Below are 16,145 nucleotides of genomic sequence, written 5' to 3' on the forward strand. Positions count from 1 at the left end.
CTTCTTCAGCCATTTGGGCACCTGCCTGCTGCCTTGTAGAGTGGTAACTTTTCTCCCCCCAGGATGTGAATTCTCCCTAATTATATAGCATCATGACAATTTGTCCAGACTAATTGGAGGTGGTTATCCCACCCTGATGGAGGACATTCAATACACAATAACGAAAAAGATAGCTTAATTGCGCCGAAGGCTTGAAATTTCTCCCAAGGAAAATATCAGGGGTGGTGGCTAGATTACTAATGGGTTTCTAAGAAAAGGGTGGCTCTATCATGGAAGGGATTAAATCTTTAAAGCAGCCATGAATATGAGAATCAAAAATCTCCCAGCCCACAAATATTTAATTATTATTGTTTCTTTCTCTCCATAAGATATTCAGGTAGTGAAGGGAATGAAATCGACACTCCCTGGTTGCCTGGTGCGAATACGGGCTCATTCCACATGGAGAAAATAGCTGTAAGACCACCACAACATTTGGCTTCCAGGCGGTAGTGGTTTATTTGTTTCCTAATATAAAATGTATGGGGATACTATTCAGCAAGGAAAAGGAAGTAAGTACTCATACATGCTACAACATAGATAACTTAGATAATCAAAACATAGATAACATAATCAAAAACATTTTGTGCTCAGTAAAAGAAGCCATATATTGTATCATTCCATTTATATGAAATGGCCATAAAAGGCAAATCTATAGAGCTGGGAAGTAGATTAGTGTTGCTTAGGACTGAGGGTGGGAAAGGTAATTGACCGCCAATGGCCAGAGGGGATCGTTTTGAGAGTGACGGTTAATAATCTAAAATTGGATTGTGGTGATGGCTGTACAACTCTGTAAACTCACTAAAAATCATGGAATTGTACACTTAAAAATAGATGGATTTTATGGCATATAAATTATGGTTTATTCTTTGGGCCTAAATAAAATCCTATTCTTTGGACTAAAGAACACTAAAGAAGAAAAATTATCGTGCCACCTCTCCGGGGTCTGGGTGTCCAAGCTGTCATGCAGGTCATTATTCTGTCACACCCCACATGAGTTCTGCTCTTTTCCCATTTCCACCTGTAAAAAGTTATCAGGATTGGGGCGGGAAGGGGACATTTACTAAATCTCAGATTCTGTGCCATCACGACACTAGGTCTGGGAATTTGGAAAGGCGATCAAACAGAAAACCTTCTTGACCTAGAAAAGAAAAACAGGCGAATGTAATGAGGGGTCTTGGCCGCCTCACAAACGTGGTCCTCCCTGTTACAGTAAACGGAGCCCGCTGGGGAAAATCCAATTCCAGCAGAAATTTAGTCGGAAGGTTGGATCCCTAAGGTGCACTTCGTAACCAATCAGTCCACAGGGTTTCTAACAAACACAGGGCATGCGTTTACCAAACCTAGGTTGGTTTTACTTTAGAAGTAGGAACTGTGTTTCCACGGGGGCACGAAGTTGCGAAGTTTTATCCTAGGGCCGCGTGCACCTGGTAGCCCTGCTGGGCCCCAAGGTCTCGGGGCGAGCGGTGGCCCTGCGCTGCCTCAGTCGCCTTGGCCCAGGCAGAGCCCGGGCTCACGGGGAGGGCCGCAGCTCCCACCGTCGGGGACTGTGCGAGGGGAACCGTCAGTCCCCAGCCCGGGTGAGGCCGTCTCCGCAGGGCGGCCCCGCGCGGTCGCGGCACGTCGGGCAACCTACCCGCCCAGAGCGCAGTCCAGCTCGCGCGCACAGCGCCGTGTGCTCCGGTCTCACCCCGCGCATCCGCAGGCGTGGGTCCCGCCACTGTCCCACACTCGTCGCGACATCCCTGACGCCGGCTCCCGCAGGGTCTCCGGGACTCTGACCTGGGTCTTTGCGCCTCCCCCGGGGACCGATGCGGCGTCCAGGTGTCCGAGCCCCGCACCGCGGGGGGGTGGCGCCTCGGCGCGGGCCTCACCCGGCGGGGGGTGGGGTGAGGGTGGAGCCGGACGCCGCCGCCCTGCCCCGGGGGACCGGCTCCCGGCCCCCTCCCCGCGTGCCCCCCGCACAGTGCTCATGCGCGCGGCCCAGCCTTTATAGCGGCCGCGGGAGCCCCGCTTTCCGCACTCAGGCGCAACAGGGCGCATCCAACTCAGGTGTAGAGCCCTGGGCGTCCGGCGCGGGCGTGCGGGTCTCTGAGCCTGCTTGTCGGTGTCTCTCTTTTGTCGCTCCCAGCTTGTCTATCTTCATATCGCACCCACCACCCTGGTCCGGGTTGCACATCGATTCTGGGTTTGGCTCGATTTGCCGCCGCCGGAGCGTCGCCTCCAGATCGAGAGGGCGCTAGCTCCTGGGTGTCCGAGGGGTGGAGGATCTCCGCGGGGCGGCGAGCGGGTGTAGTGGGGACGCAGGGGCTTCTGTTCTCCAGGAGCCTCCTTCTTATTCTCCGTCTCTCCCAGGTCCGAGCAGCCCCCTCGACTACCATGGCTGCAGCCTGGATCCCCGCTCTCTGCTTCGGTGGGTACGCGCCCCTCACCGCCCCCTTCCCTTCGCGCCAAGCCGCGGAGAGGCTGGAGCTGGCCCTCGTGCTGTCCTCTCTTCGCAGGTGTCTGTCTGCTGCTGCTGCTGCTGCTGCCGGTGTCGGCGAGCAGCCAGGGAGCCGGTGAGTGGCGGATTCCTGGTCCGGGAAGCAGGCGGTGGGAGGGGCTTAGGGCCGGCAGGTAGAAGCGCGCTCAGGTGGAGCCGCTGGACTGGAGAGTGCGCAGGTTGGAACAGCTGCCGGGGGCACCCCCATTCATAACCACAGCCGATCTACTCCTTTACCCATTTCTCCCAAGGGAGGGGACCTCTGGGGTCTGACGGGGACGTTCTTCCCAATGCGCAGGGAAGGACCCCCCCCCCACCCCGCATACATACCCACATCCCGGTATCCACGAAGGCAGCCGAAGGTCAAGGGAGGGGTATTCGTTGAGCCTCACCGGGGACTCACTAGTCCCGGGTGTTCCGTAGCGTTTGGGGACAGGGAGAAAGAAGCCTTCCAGACCCGACTTCAGACTGTCAGAGCCGACAGAAAGACGGAGAAACAGAGGCAGAGAGGCTTACTTCCTTGTCCCACCTTCTTTGACCCCCTGGCTGTGTTTCCAGATGTAACCCCTATAAAAAGCAGCATTCGAGAGAGTCTAGAGTTTGTTCCACATGGAGAAGTTCGAGTATGGGTGTGTGGTTCAGTTTGTTTTCTACAACATAAAAGTCAAAGTCTTTTCCCAAATCTATCCTTTGTTTTCCTTGAAAGGAGAAATGAGGGTAAGACCCCAGCCCCCCACACACACTTTCACTCAAGTCAGTGAAAACGGGAAGAAGGAGTAAGGCTGTTTGATGACAGGTATGAGGCTCCTAGGTTTGAGGCTACCGTTTTCGGTGAGAACTTTAATTTTCCCAGCAATCTAGTGTGTTTCAGAGCTAAGGACTTGACCTTGTACCTGGCATCTTGCCTTCCCTTCCACGGACATGGACAGACAGGAAGGTACAGCTCCACACAGGGGGCTCTTAGAAGACATCCTTGTTAGAGGAAGGCTACTGAATTGGGCAATATGACCAGACAGTATTACTCTGTTTTGGAAAAAGTTTGTTTTTAATTAACACTGTTTCAAAAAGGTTTGAAATAATTTCCTGTGTTTAGAAAGTAATATTGAATAACATTCTCAATTGAATGTTTACAATAAATTGATGAATTAACATGTATTATGTTTTCTTGTTTCATGTTACCAAGGGCTTGTCTCTCCCTAACATCTTTTGTAGTAAAAACTTTCTTTGTTAGTCAGGTTGACCATGCAAAACTTGAGAATATGAACAGTGCTTTCTAAAAATCCATTCACTGCCTGATAGAGGTCTCTGGACAGATCTGGAGCAGAAATAAACAGGTTTAATTCAGATAAAAACGCTCCATCCCGAAGGACTAACTTCCCTGTTTTCTGTCCTGCAGGAGTTGTAGAATGTTCCTTGGGCTGTGTGGCCTTGGGCAAATTAACCCCATGGCTTTAATTTTCATTCTGTAAAATGAGTGACTGAGCTAAATGACGTTCTATAAAGTGAAGTCTTTTTACTGGTTTGCTTAAATTAAGATATAATTTAAAGGCACTGCCTTTGGAGGAGAACTGATATAAATGGTCCTCTGAAGCAAAGGATGTATCTATGAAAATGTTCCTCACAAGTTCAACCCGGATGTAATATCAGCACCTCAGCAACTATGTACACAGTTGTCATCAGAAGTGAGATTTTTACATTTCTAGAATGAATTAATAAATGGTCAATGACTAATGTTATTTTCTAGTTCTGATCGAGTTCCAATTATGTATCTTTAAACTGATCAGAACTGAGAAAATTATTCCATTAGACTTGATAGTGGCTGAGGACTAGATTAAATTGGAAACCTGATTTTTGGCTTGCTAAAAGCTGGAATGGTGTGGAACAGTACATCAGTCAATATTCCTAACTAGAAGTGTAGAAATCAGGGAAGTAAAATTTCAATCTCATATCCTAGTTTCCCTGCCACCACTGCCCTAAGAGTCCTAAGAATTCCCTCCTTACTCTTCAGTTCCCATCGCTATCACATGCTTAACCAGAGGTCTGGACATCAGGAAAGAGAAAGCGGATGTCCTCTGCCCAGGGGGCTGCTCTCTTGAGGAATTCTCCGTGTTTGGGAATGTAGTATATGCTTCTGTATCAAGCATATGCGGTGCGGCTATCCACAGGTAAGCCTCACCATGCCAAGGCAGAGGGAAATGCAAGTGTGATTATTTCCTGTCTCTACCTAGCCATCTGGATTTCCCACCTTTTCTTTCTTTTGGTGCCAGTTTTGGCATATAATATGGATATATTTTTAAGTTTTTCCTGAATATCCTTGAATGCCAGCTACATAAGGGAAGCTTTCTGACTAAAGGCAAATTGCATTATTTCTTGATAGCTAGATTTCTGGGGTTCTAAAACATTCTTAATCATGTAACATACTACTGAGTTTTTACTATGTGCCAGCCATTGTTTTAACTTCCCTGACAACTCTACAACTGTACAAGGTAGGTAGGTACAGCTTTACTCCATTTGACAGATGAGGAAACATATTACAGGTGTGTTCTTATCAACACTTACGTTTAACAGCACAAAACTATCTTCCCAGGCAGACTTTTTTACCCATGTAAGCAAGTGTTTTAAAAGGCTAGCAGCATCCTTAGATGGCTTTCCTGCTGAGCTATTTTCTTGATTAATCAGAGCAATAGATGCAGTATGGCACAAGTCAGTTGGATGCCCCTGAAGAGTGTGGATAGAATCTCAGCTGTTATTCTTGTGTTGCAGGGGAGTAATCAGCACCTCAGGGGGACCTGTGAGAATCTACAGCCTACCAGGTCGAGAAAACTATTCCTCAGTAGAAGCCAATGGCATTCAGTCTCAAATGCTTTCCAGGTGGTCTGCTTCTTTCACAGTGACAGGTAGGTACAATCACATTGTTCTTACTTTTGTGTAAATATTGCTTCCCACTGCCCCCCAAAAAGTTTTCTGCTTTTCTCAGCACCACCACTTTGATAGAAAACCTGTAATCAAAACTGAAGGGGTCAATTATGGGTTAGAGTCAGGGGACTTAACAGGTCAAGGATCTACTCAAGCAAAACCTGGGTAAATGGGGGAAGAAGAATCTTGCTCTCAGGAAGGCAATGGAAACTTGAATGCCCTGGCATTTACCAAGTAACACTACATTTAAAAAAAAACACGAGTGAATGAATATGAATTCATTTTTGGCAATTTTTTAAAAATATCTAATAGATAAAAATCCATTTTGGTTCTTTGAAACCAGAATATAGCATTTACTCCTGGAGTTGCCATCACTGCATTTCATTTCTCATCCTATAGGACCCTACATTAGATTCATTATGTTTTGATGATAAATAAGGAAGGGATAAAAATAGACTTCTCTTTATTTTAACAGAAGGCAAAAGTGCTGCCCAGGAAGTCACAGGACAAGCAGTGTCCACAGCACGTCCATCAACAGGTATGAAATATGGAACCTATAGTTGCCTGGCACAGACAGCATTGGGAACGTCTTTTTAAGAATGACACTACCTGTCAGGAGTTTCCCTATGTGGGCTTCTTGCTAGGGAGCCATTTCCCTTCTGCTAATGCCAAATGCTTCCTTTGTTTAAGGTAAACGACAAAAGAAAACACCTGACAAGAAAGCTGGCAATAAAGGTAAGAGTCCAGATATCCATTTGGGAAAATAACAGTCCTCCCTTTTTCCCCTCCCTCCTCTCGAAACTGCTAACAACATTTGTTTGGGTGTTCACAGACTGTAAAGCAGACATTGCATTTATGATCGATGGAAGTTTTAATATTGGGCAGCGCCGATTTAATCTACAGAAGAATTTTATTGGGAAAGTGGCTCTAATGTTGGGAATTGGAACTGAAGGACCACATGTGGGCGTTGTTCAAGCCAGGTACCAAACTTGTTGAGATGGGAAACTTGAATGATGCTTTGAATGATGACAAATGATCAGTCCTTTTAGTAGGTACATTAATTTCAGTTCAATATAAACATACTGAGTTGTGAACAATCTAGATTCCCAAACTATAAATTCAGGATTTGAGACTGCCTGAGCAGATTGGGTAGGTCTAAGTGCTTTCTTTTTGGAATAAAGGGATTTAGAGAATTAGATGCTATTTGAGGACCAGAAGGTAGACAGAAAGGCCTTGTTGCTCATACAAATTACCTCTGCACTCCTACTCTGCTCAATTCCTAATTTCTCTTGACTGAAGGAAGAAACAGTGATATGTCTATTCCTCCTCTCTATTCTGTTGTTATTCTTTTCAGCTCTTTCTATATTCCCTTGATTGGAGATCTGAAGTTTGATCTTTTAATTTGTATTCATTTAAAAATAATATTTATTGGTAGCTTTTAGGATTATAATATGCTCATTGTAAAAAGTTTGAAAGCCTTTTATATATAAAACACAAAGCCAACTAATTTCCTAAATATACCCCCTTGAGATAATCACTGTAAAATGTTTTATTTCCTTTCAGTATTTTAAGAAAATATTTGATTGTACACATAAGTGTATTTCTTTTACCAAAGCTCCGGCTATAGAAATGTCTTATATCCCATGTTTTTAGCCCTTAGTTTTCTGAGCTTTTCACCTATCACAAATATTATTCAAAAAATGATGTTTCATAATGTTCCTTTGCATGATTATTTAGCCATTCTTCTAGTGCTTCTTCACCATTACACATCACACTGTGATGGACATCCTCATGTCATCTGTGTGCCTTCTCTGATTTAGCTAGATTCCTAGAAGTGAGATTGTGTCAAAGGGTTTCGACACTTTTAAGGCTTCTGAAATAAACAGTTAAATTGCTTTCTGAAAATTTGTACGTGTGGGTGTTTCTCACCAGTACTGGTTCTTAATTTAGATAGAATTTTTTTGGTGTGAGAATTTAACTTTGTTTTTCTACATTATTTAACCATTTGTTCTACACCTTTTTAAAAAGGTGTTTCTTATTCCATTAATTTGTGATATAAATTTTACAAATTTAGGCAAGCCTGTTTCTTTAGTCCACTTGCTAATTCTCACTTCTTTTCTACAATGCTTTCATTATTGTAGTGTTTTTTCTTTATTGTACATTTTAACATCTCATAGGGAAAATTCCCCTTAGTCCTTTTCTTTTTATATTTTTTCTTTGCTATTTTTACCCAATCATTTTTCAAGATGAAAGCTGTACTACCTTGCAGACTCATACAAAGTCTAGCTTCTCTCTAAACTTTCTGGTTTATAGTTTTTTCTATTTTAGAAAGAGCACTAGACTAGATAAACTATATCAAATGTTTCTATTTAAGCAGAAAAACAGAATATATCATTAAAGATGCAAAAATAAGACTAAATTTCGTAAATCATAATTTGGATAGTTAAAAAAGTAATCATAAATGTGAAAAGGTCAGCAACATATGAAATCTGATTTTGTGACCCAACACTCCACTAGGTATATAGAAATCACACCTTCGGGTATGCAGAAATACAATCAGTGCTACTACACTTGAACCTCATTTTTTTTTTTTTTTAAGGAGGGCACAGCTCACAGCAGCCCATGCAGGGATTGAACCAGCAACTTTGGTGTTATTAGCACCACGCTCTAACCAACTGAGCTAACCAGCCACCCCTCAAAATTCATGACTTAATGTCAAATGATAATGCCAAGATCTTACCATTTTGCACTTATGAAATATTGAGTTATCTAAACTTAACACAACAAATTGTGCTTTAACTGTTTTCACTCAACATGGTCTCTAAGGAACACAGAGTCCTTCTAAAAGTGAGCTGAAATTCTTTTAATAAATATGGCAATAAATAATAAACATGGAAAAATCTCAAATCTCTTACAAGACACATAATTTTAAGATTAGCAAATGTCAGTATCATTTATTATAAGAAAAATTCAGTATTGTAGTACTTTGTAATTCATTGCCTTATAACTTTTCTCATTTTAAAACTGTTGGCCTTTGTGTCATTGTGACTGCCTCTTCTGGGTGAACAGACCCAGGCTGTTCAGTGCTGCCAGGGGGCCCTGCTGGAGCATACCTGGCCTCACACCAGGTTGCCTTCCAAAATCTGCCGCCCAACTCTGCAGATTTCCATTAAGCCCAGTGCCCTGAGCCAAGCCTGGTTTCAGGTGCAACCTATAGTTTAGGCATGGACTTTGGCATCAGACAAATCTGAGTTTAAAGTGCGGCTATGTTTTGGTGGGCATTTAGCTAAATGCTCTGAGCCCATTTCTTCATTCATATGATAGGGATAATACTTTTCACCGTATAGAGTTACAATCAAATGAAATTATACATATTTTGTACATTACTCAGAATATAATAAACCTTCAATGTGTAGCAATTGTTTTTGTTACATTTCTGAAAGGCCCCTAAAAATTCAAGTAAGGATGCAATGTCTTAGGTGACTATATAATGTGGAATTAAGAAAGTTGGGCAGTGTCCAATTTAAAGATTTTTTTTTTAAGGTGTATAATGTTGCTTGTTTTTCTCTTCAAATTCTCCCTGGATTACATTTTTTTTCATTTTTCCACTTAGTGAACATCCCAAAATAGAATTTTACTTGAAAAACTTTACATCAGCCAAAGATGTTTTGCTTGCCATAAAGGAAGTAGGTTTTCGAGGGGGTAATTCCAACACAGGTGAGTAGATTTTGGGACCTGGGCTGTAACACAGGAGAGGGCTATGAATGATCAGATATGTGAAACTGTATTATACTCTCATATATAAGGAGATGTGAAGCTCCTTCTCCTGGCATTGAAATGTTGGGCAGGTGTGTACTTAATTATCTGAGATACTCAATTTGTAATGGAAAATATACCAAAGGGTTGATATGTCTTATTTAAAAAATAATAAAGCATTGTGATTTATAATCCTTCCATCGAATAAGGCAGATGTCACTTTAGAGCAGTACCTGTTTGGAATGCTAAAGGAGGCAAAGACCAACAGACTTACCTAATGAATGCAGAGGCAGTGGAAAGAACTAGAGTAGCACTATGGATGGACCCTCTAGGGAGATTTCTTGTTCTGAGTCCTTAGAGGGACCAGTCAGTCACTAAGGGGCAAGATACACAGCGCAAGGACATGAGTGGGAGTCATTTCTGTTGTTTCTGATGATTGATGTATGGGAAGGAAATGGAGGCTTCTGGGAGGGGATGGGGTATGTCCTGTGGGTTGTGAAGACAAAAAATAGGCCTGCCTTTCCCATCTTACATATCTATCATTGAACCAGGTTCTATATAAAATTCTTTAAACTAGGTGGCATCAAGCTGGTACAGGGAAATAGAAATGTCATTTGAGCAGTGGTGCCAATCCAGTTTCTTTTTTCAAACCTAGGAAAAGCCTTGAAGTATACCGCTGAGAAATTCTTCACACCAGAGACTGGAATGAGAAAAGGGCTCCCCAAAGTGGTGGTGGTATTTATTGATGGCTGGCCTTCTGATGAAGTCGAGGAAGCAGGCATTGTGGCTAGAGAGTTTGGTGTTAATGTATTTGTAGTTTCTGTGAACAAGCCTATCCCAGAGGAACTGGGGATGGTTAAGGATGTTGCATTTATTGACAAGGTAAGGAAATTAGGGGTGTCTTCTGTTACGGTGCTGATTCCCTTTTGGCCCTCAGTGCTGACTGGCCCATATCTGGGCTAAGTTTGTATGTTCAAGACTTAATGTTTGTATAACTTTTAAGAAGAAACAGCGTTTGATCCCGTTGGGTATTTTTTGTCTCCCCGCCGCCCATTAGATGGTCTGTCGGAACACTGACTTCTTCACTTACCACATGCCCAACTGGTTTAGCACCACAAAGTATGTCAAGCCCCTGGTACAGAAGCTCTGCACTCATGAGCAAATGCTGTGCAGCAAGACCTGTTACAACTCAGTGAACATTGCCTTTCTAATTGACGGCTCGAGCAGTGTTGGAGAGAGTAATTTCCAGCTCGAGCTCCAATTTGCTGCCAACATAGTCAAAATGTTTGAAGTATCTGACATTGGTGCCAAGATCGCTGCTGTACAGTTCACCTACGATCAGCGCATAGAATTCAATTTCAATGACTATAATGTCAAAGAGAATATCCTCGAGGTTATCAGCAACATCCGCTATATGAGTGGCGGAACAGCTACTGGTGAGGCCATCGCCTTTACCATGAGAAGCGTGTTTGGTCCCGTGAGGGACAGCCCCAACAAGAACTTCCTGGTCGTTGTCACAGATGGGCAGTCCTATGACGATGTGCTCGGCCCGGCCGCTGCCGCACAGGATGCAGGTACGGTCCTTGTCCTTGGTCTGGGAAGGGTGACGAAGAGGGGCTTCTGGGCACACTAGGAGTAAATATAAACTGACGCATTTATTTTATTGAACAAACACCTAGTGTCGCAGTCATGTTCTAAGAGCTCTTCCCCAGCATAACTGATTTAATTGTCAAGGCAGCTCTACTCATCTCATTCCACAGCCAAGAAAACAAACTTCCCCAAATACACAGTAAGTGGCTAGGCCAGTATCCAAACCCAGGCAGCCTTACCGAGCCCCCACTCCTAACCACTGGATTGCTGGGGGAGATACCAGGAGAATGCTGTCATGTGCCAAGGAAACGTTACAGGTTCGTGCATTTGGCTCAAACTTGGAATATATCCGCCCCCCACCCCCTAGCACAGTTTATCATAATTTACTATGAATCTATTTGATAATTTATTCTATTTAGTAGTTTTCAGTCTGGCATACGTTTTCTTAAGATGGTAAGGTTAAAAATAAAGACTCTTAATTCTATTCCATCTAAACTTCCGTTTTAGTCTTTTCTTCTTGAGATAATGAAAACAATGTTATAAAAGGGTATAAAACGGTTTTCTTTCTCCCTTACCCCAACCTTAATATTACTTCTGGCAAAGGTCACTAGTTCCTGAAGACATTAGCATGTGTTGCTAAGATCAAATAGGTCAACCAAAAGCTGAGCTTCCCTTGCCTGCCATAAAACTGAGTGACTGGAGTCCAATATTTAAAAAACAAAAATGCTAACTTGGGAGGGGGAAAGAAGCCTTCCATTTTTATACACTCTTCTGCACTTCATTTTCCCGATTTACTTCTTAATGACTTAACATTTTTCCTTTTGTATATTAGTACTTCTAATGCATTTACATAGTTTTCTAAATATTGGAGTATCCTTTTTATTAAGTAGGAGAACTGATACATGCAATTGAAATGATACATTGGCTTATTTTTGTACATCTGCTTATTTTAAACATCAGCAACTAACCTATGTTGAAGACCCGTTTGCTACCATACCCCTTAAAAACATAGCTTACTGAATTCAGTTACGGTTAACAGGATTGGATTCAGGCTCAAGTGAATTCAAATATTTTTCCTACGTGATTAATTGAACTTCAGGAGGTTGGTCATCCTTTTCAAGAAAATTACCTTTAGTGATAGTGAAGTAAAAGTTAACAAAAGCTAGAAAATAGAGGACGCTTTCAGGGCTAGGTCGTAACTATATATATATTTTTCAAACTGCAACTATATACTGGGTGTGAGCTAAACCACCTCGGCTTGAGTACAGAATTAAGAGGAAAACTGAGGGGGATGGAAATTGACTGTTTTTCTTTAGCCAGAAAGAGGGATTGGCTGGTGGTCAAAATTGTTTCAAGTAGCCTTTACGCCATCTAAACATGCTTTATTTATACCTTAAGCATTCACAACTCAGCATCATATGCCACTAGAGGGGGATGAAGACTTGGAGGAGAGCAGCTATTTCAGACACTCAAAATGTTACAGGAATTTCACCCAGAAGACAGATCATAGTCTACACTAAGAATCTGCTAAACCACTACTTTTACAATAGGGACTGAAGTGAATCAAACTAATGTTATATCATGCTGTCCAAAATGTGTCATTGGAGTTAAAAGCCTTCTAGTAGTAGTTCAAGGGAAGGCAGATGAAATGCCTCAATGTAACAGAGAAATTCCAGCCTCACCGACATTTCTCTTTGGCTGTTTTTATCACCAGATTTTTGCCTTTTGGGTCAAGACTGACAATCTCTATTGGTCAGTTTGCCAATGTAACATATAGATGGAAATGGAAGAAAGTTACTATTCACAGACTAGTCACCACTCTCCCAGACAATGCAGCAGCCTTAGAAAACTTGCACCATTTATGCATCCCATCTTTTGTGCCACTTGTTCTATTGTAATGGCATATGACTCCAGTATAATATAGTGATGACAGCAGGCAGTACTCTCATGCCAATCTCAGAGGGAGTTTTGACCATTTCATTAAGTATGTCTGCAGGTTTTTGGTTTGTTTTTTAATCGTTTATCAGGTTGTTTCCTTTTACTTCTAGCTTACTATCATGAATGGGGTATGGAACTGTATCAAATATTTTTTATCAGTGATATGATTTATATTAATGTGGTAAATTACACTGGTGGCAAAGCTTCTGGTTTTGACCAAACTGTTTAACTATTCTCATCACAATAACTGTTGAAACCTACCTAACAATTTGGTACAGGGATTTAGTTCAGACATTACTAGGCAGTTTTCTCTGCAACTATGTACTAATGTATGAAAAATACGTATACGTAATCTTATATGTAAGCTGGAACTTGGTTTTAATTCACTTAAAAATATTTCCGTTGTAGGTATCACCATCTTCTCTGTTGGTGTGGCTTGGGCACCTCTGGATGACCTGAAAGATATGGCCTCTAAACCAAAGGAGGAACATTCTTTCTTCACAAAAGAGTTCACAGGATTAGAAGCACTTGTTCCTGATGTCATCAGAGGCATTTGTGGTGATTTTGTAGCATCGCAGCAATAATGGTGACATTTTGACAACTGAAAGAAAAAGTGCAAGAGAACATAATGTATGTTATATTCGCCTAATACTGAAATACTATAGAGCATACTAGGATCTGATACAAAACTACTAAAGATGCCAACAGCTGTAAGCAAATAAGCATTAAAGCTACTACCTTCTAATTACAATTTAGATGTAATTGTTCAAAACACTCTGCTAAGGCTTCATAATCGTGACCCTTAGAAACTCAGGAAAAAGGATATATTGTGGATTGAAATCTTAAGAGTTCTATTCTAACATGCGTATTAAATGTGTATATGTATATATATGCAAATTGCATAGCTCAATAAAATCTGATATTTAGATCAAAAGCAACATTGCTTCTCGTAATCACTCTGTATTATATAAGGAAAATAGAAAACAGCTCTTTAATTTAGTTCAAATATAAATATCTTGACCCTAGATGTTGTCTTAAAACCAAACAACAACGATGTTATTTAGTACTAAAATGTAATTATGGATGAAATGGGAGAGAATTAGGCATCAGGTTTGTTTTGTAGTGTATTTTCATAATAATTTACAACTGAAATATCACACTGAACAACAAAGAACTGTCTGGTATTTTTCTATTTATATCCTTTGATGCGTATAGCTATATTTAACTTGCACTCTAAGTCATCCATATACTGAAAAAAAAGTTGCTAAATTTTTACTTTTCACTTATAAACACTTAGCTTTAAAGAAAAGCACATATTCAAATAGAAATGCAGGAAAAAAATTAGTTTTTGACTAAGCAATAAAACGACTAGTGAATATTATTTTGTCTTATTTTTCCAAGTCTCTCTCCCTAGGGCATGGTAAAATTTCTACATTCACTAATGCAGAAGGACCAATCTGATTTTCTTCCTTAAAATCATGCAATAAGATTATTTTTTCTTTCATTCAATTTACTGAATGCCTACTATTCTAGGCACTATACACAGCCACTACCCGGTTAAATAGTAGATGCTTCTGGTTAAACATGCTCGTGAAATTGGTTCCTAAGAAGTGATCAGAAATTCTATTAATTATCATTACCTCACCAAGAACTCTCCCCTCAGGTAGAGTTGCTCCATCATCCCATCCCGTCTTCTCTAAAAACAGGACCTGTCCTCTCCCTCAGCCACCTGCACACCCTGTCTCCCATCACCACCTCCCTGATGCTATCAGAATGGTTTTACAACCAGTTGACCTGAAAATGGTGTAACTGGTTGAATATATCTACCAGTAAATCTTTTGAGCCTAACAATTTACAGTTTGTGTAAAAGGAATGAAAGGACTATGTATCGGAGAGACATAACTGATATTGCCATTGATATTAGATAAAAATTTGATAAAATGGAGTATGGGAAGATAACCCCCACCCCCCACAGGAAGTGGCAAATATGATGAATTCATGTAACAATTTTCATATAACTAAACAATTAAAATGGGTTCAACATAATTTTCCAATAGACCACAAATTCTCAGCTCAGGGTACCACTTAAAAAATTTAAGCTTTGTTGAAGACAGCCCTCTAATCAGTAGCCCTTTTTAAAGTGCTTTTTCTTTAATTCTATAAAATACTGAAGTTTTGAGGCACCTGAGGTAAACAGGGAAGCTAATATGTTGACTTAAAGAGCATGACAGCAGTAATGAACCCTTTATTAAGTTACTATCAATAACTTTAGTAAACATAAGATCAAGAGTTAACAACTAGGGCCGGCCCGGTGGCTCAGGCGGTTAGAGCTCCATGCTCCTAACTCCAAAGGCTGCCGGTTCGATTCCCACATGGGCCAGTGGGCTCTCAACCACAAGGTTGCTGGTTCGACTCCCACAAGGGATGGTGGGCTGTGCCACCTGCAACTAGCAACGACAACTGGACCTGGAGCTGAGCTAAGCCCGACACAACTAAGACTGAAAGGACAACAACTTGAAGCTGAACGGCATCCTCCACAACTAAGATTGAAAGGACAACAACTTGACTTGGAAAACAGGCTTGGAAGTACACACTGTTCCCCAATATAGTCCTGTTCCCCTTCACCAATAAAATCTTTAAGGAAAAAAAAAAAGTTAACTAAAAAGGAGTAGATTTTTAAAAAGATGTATTATAATCCAACTTTTGTAGGCATGCCTAAATTTCAAATATACTAATTTATAACTTTTAATGCATTAAATAAGTTGCTCGTCTTTGGTGAATAACTGAAATAAAAAAAGTACATGAATAATTAAAATATGAAAAGGTAGAATATGATTAAATATTGAGAAAGTCAACGTATAAAGTTTGTATATAAAAATATTAAACTTTCTTTAAAGTACCATTTAGGGGTGGCCAGTTAGCTCAGCTGGTTAGAGCGTGGTGCTGTTAACAAGGTTGCCGGTTCAATCTCCACATGGGCCACTGTGAGCTGCGCCCTCCACAACAGTTTGAAACAACTACTTGACTTGAAGGGTCCTGGAAAAACACACTTAAATAAAAGTTTAAAAAAAAATAAAGTACCATTGAATAGTCAAATGAATCTATATAATTTCCCATAAGTCACAAATGGAAGCACACAATGAAAAGACATTCTTTTTGTATCTTTTTAGTCTTTTTCCAAATGTTTAAATTAATATTGTAGCGGGGGGAAAAAAACCAAAGTAGGTAAAGAGAAAAATAAACATATATACTAATTTTTATTCGTTTAAGTTTTGATACATTACAAAAGAGGTGAATGTTTTATGCATGCATTGCCATGATGATAATCACATTTCAGTTCGACAGTAACGCACTGGTTTAGAAGAGCTGCCAGAAATACAAGCAGCTTTGGAAAAACTTGTTCTTAAATTGAGAAAGAGAGAGAGAG

General features: G+C 41.1%; 1 protein-coding gene across 2 annotated transcripts; it reads left to right on the plus strand.

Moving 5' to 3' along the window:
* The first annotated feature begins 2,043 nt into the window (after window positions 1-2,043).
* COCH (cochlin) lies at window positions 2,044-13,656 on the plus strand. Of its 2 annotated transcripts, XM_033107380.1 has the most exons (12): window positions 2,044-2,088; window positions 2,392-2,449; window positions 2,538-2,594; window positions 4,527-4,683; window positions 5,282-5,415; window positions 5,910-5,972; window positions 6,125-6,169; window positions 6,267-6,414; window positions 9,048-9,151; window positions 9,846-10,072; window positions 10,248-10,764; window positions 13,127-13,656. In XM_033107380.1, the coding sequence occupies exons 2-12, from the start codon at window positions 2,416-2,418 to the stop codon at window positions 13,300-13,302; spliced, it is 1,662 nt and encodes a 553-aa protein (XP_032963271.1). In that variant the 5' UTR covers window positions 2,044-2,088; window positions 2,392-2,415; the 3' UTR covers window positions 13,303-13,656. The 2 variants fall into 2 exon arrangements, with proteins under 2 accessions (XP_032963271.1, XP_032963273.1); XM_033107382.1 differs by lacking the exon at window positions 2,044-2,088 and having other exon boundaries at window positions 2,111-2,449.
* Window positions 13,657-16,145: the final 2,489 nt, after the last annotated feature.

Source organism: Rhinolophus ferrumequinum, chromosome 6 (genome assembly GCF_004115265.2).
Source record: "Rhinolophus ferrumequinum isolate MPI-CBG mRhiFer1 chromosome 6, mRhiFer1_v1.p, whole genome shotgun sequence".
NCBI classification, from domain to species: domain Eukaryota; kingdom Metazoa; phylum Chordata; class Mammalia; order Chiroptera; family Rhinolophidae; genus Rhinolophus; species Rhinolophus ferrumequinum.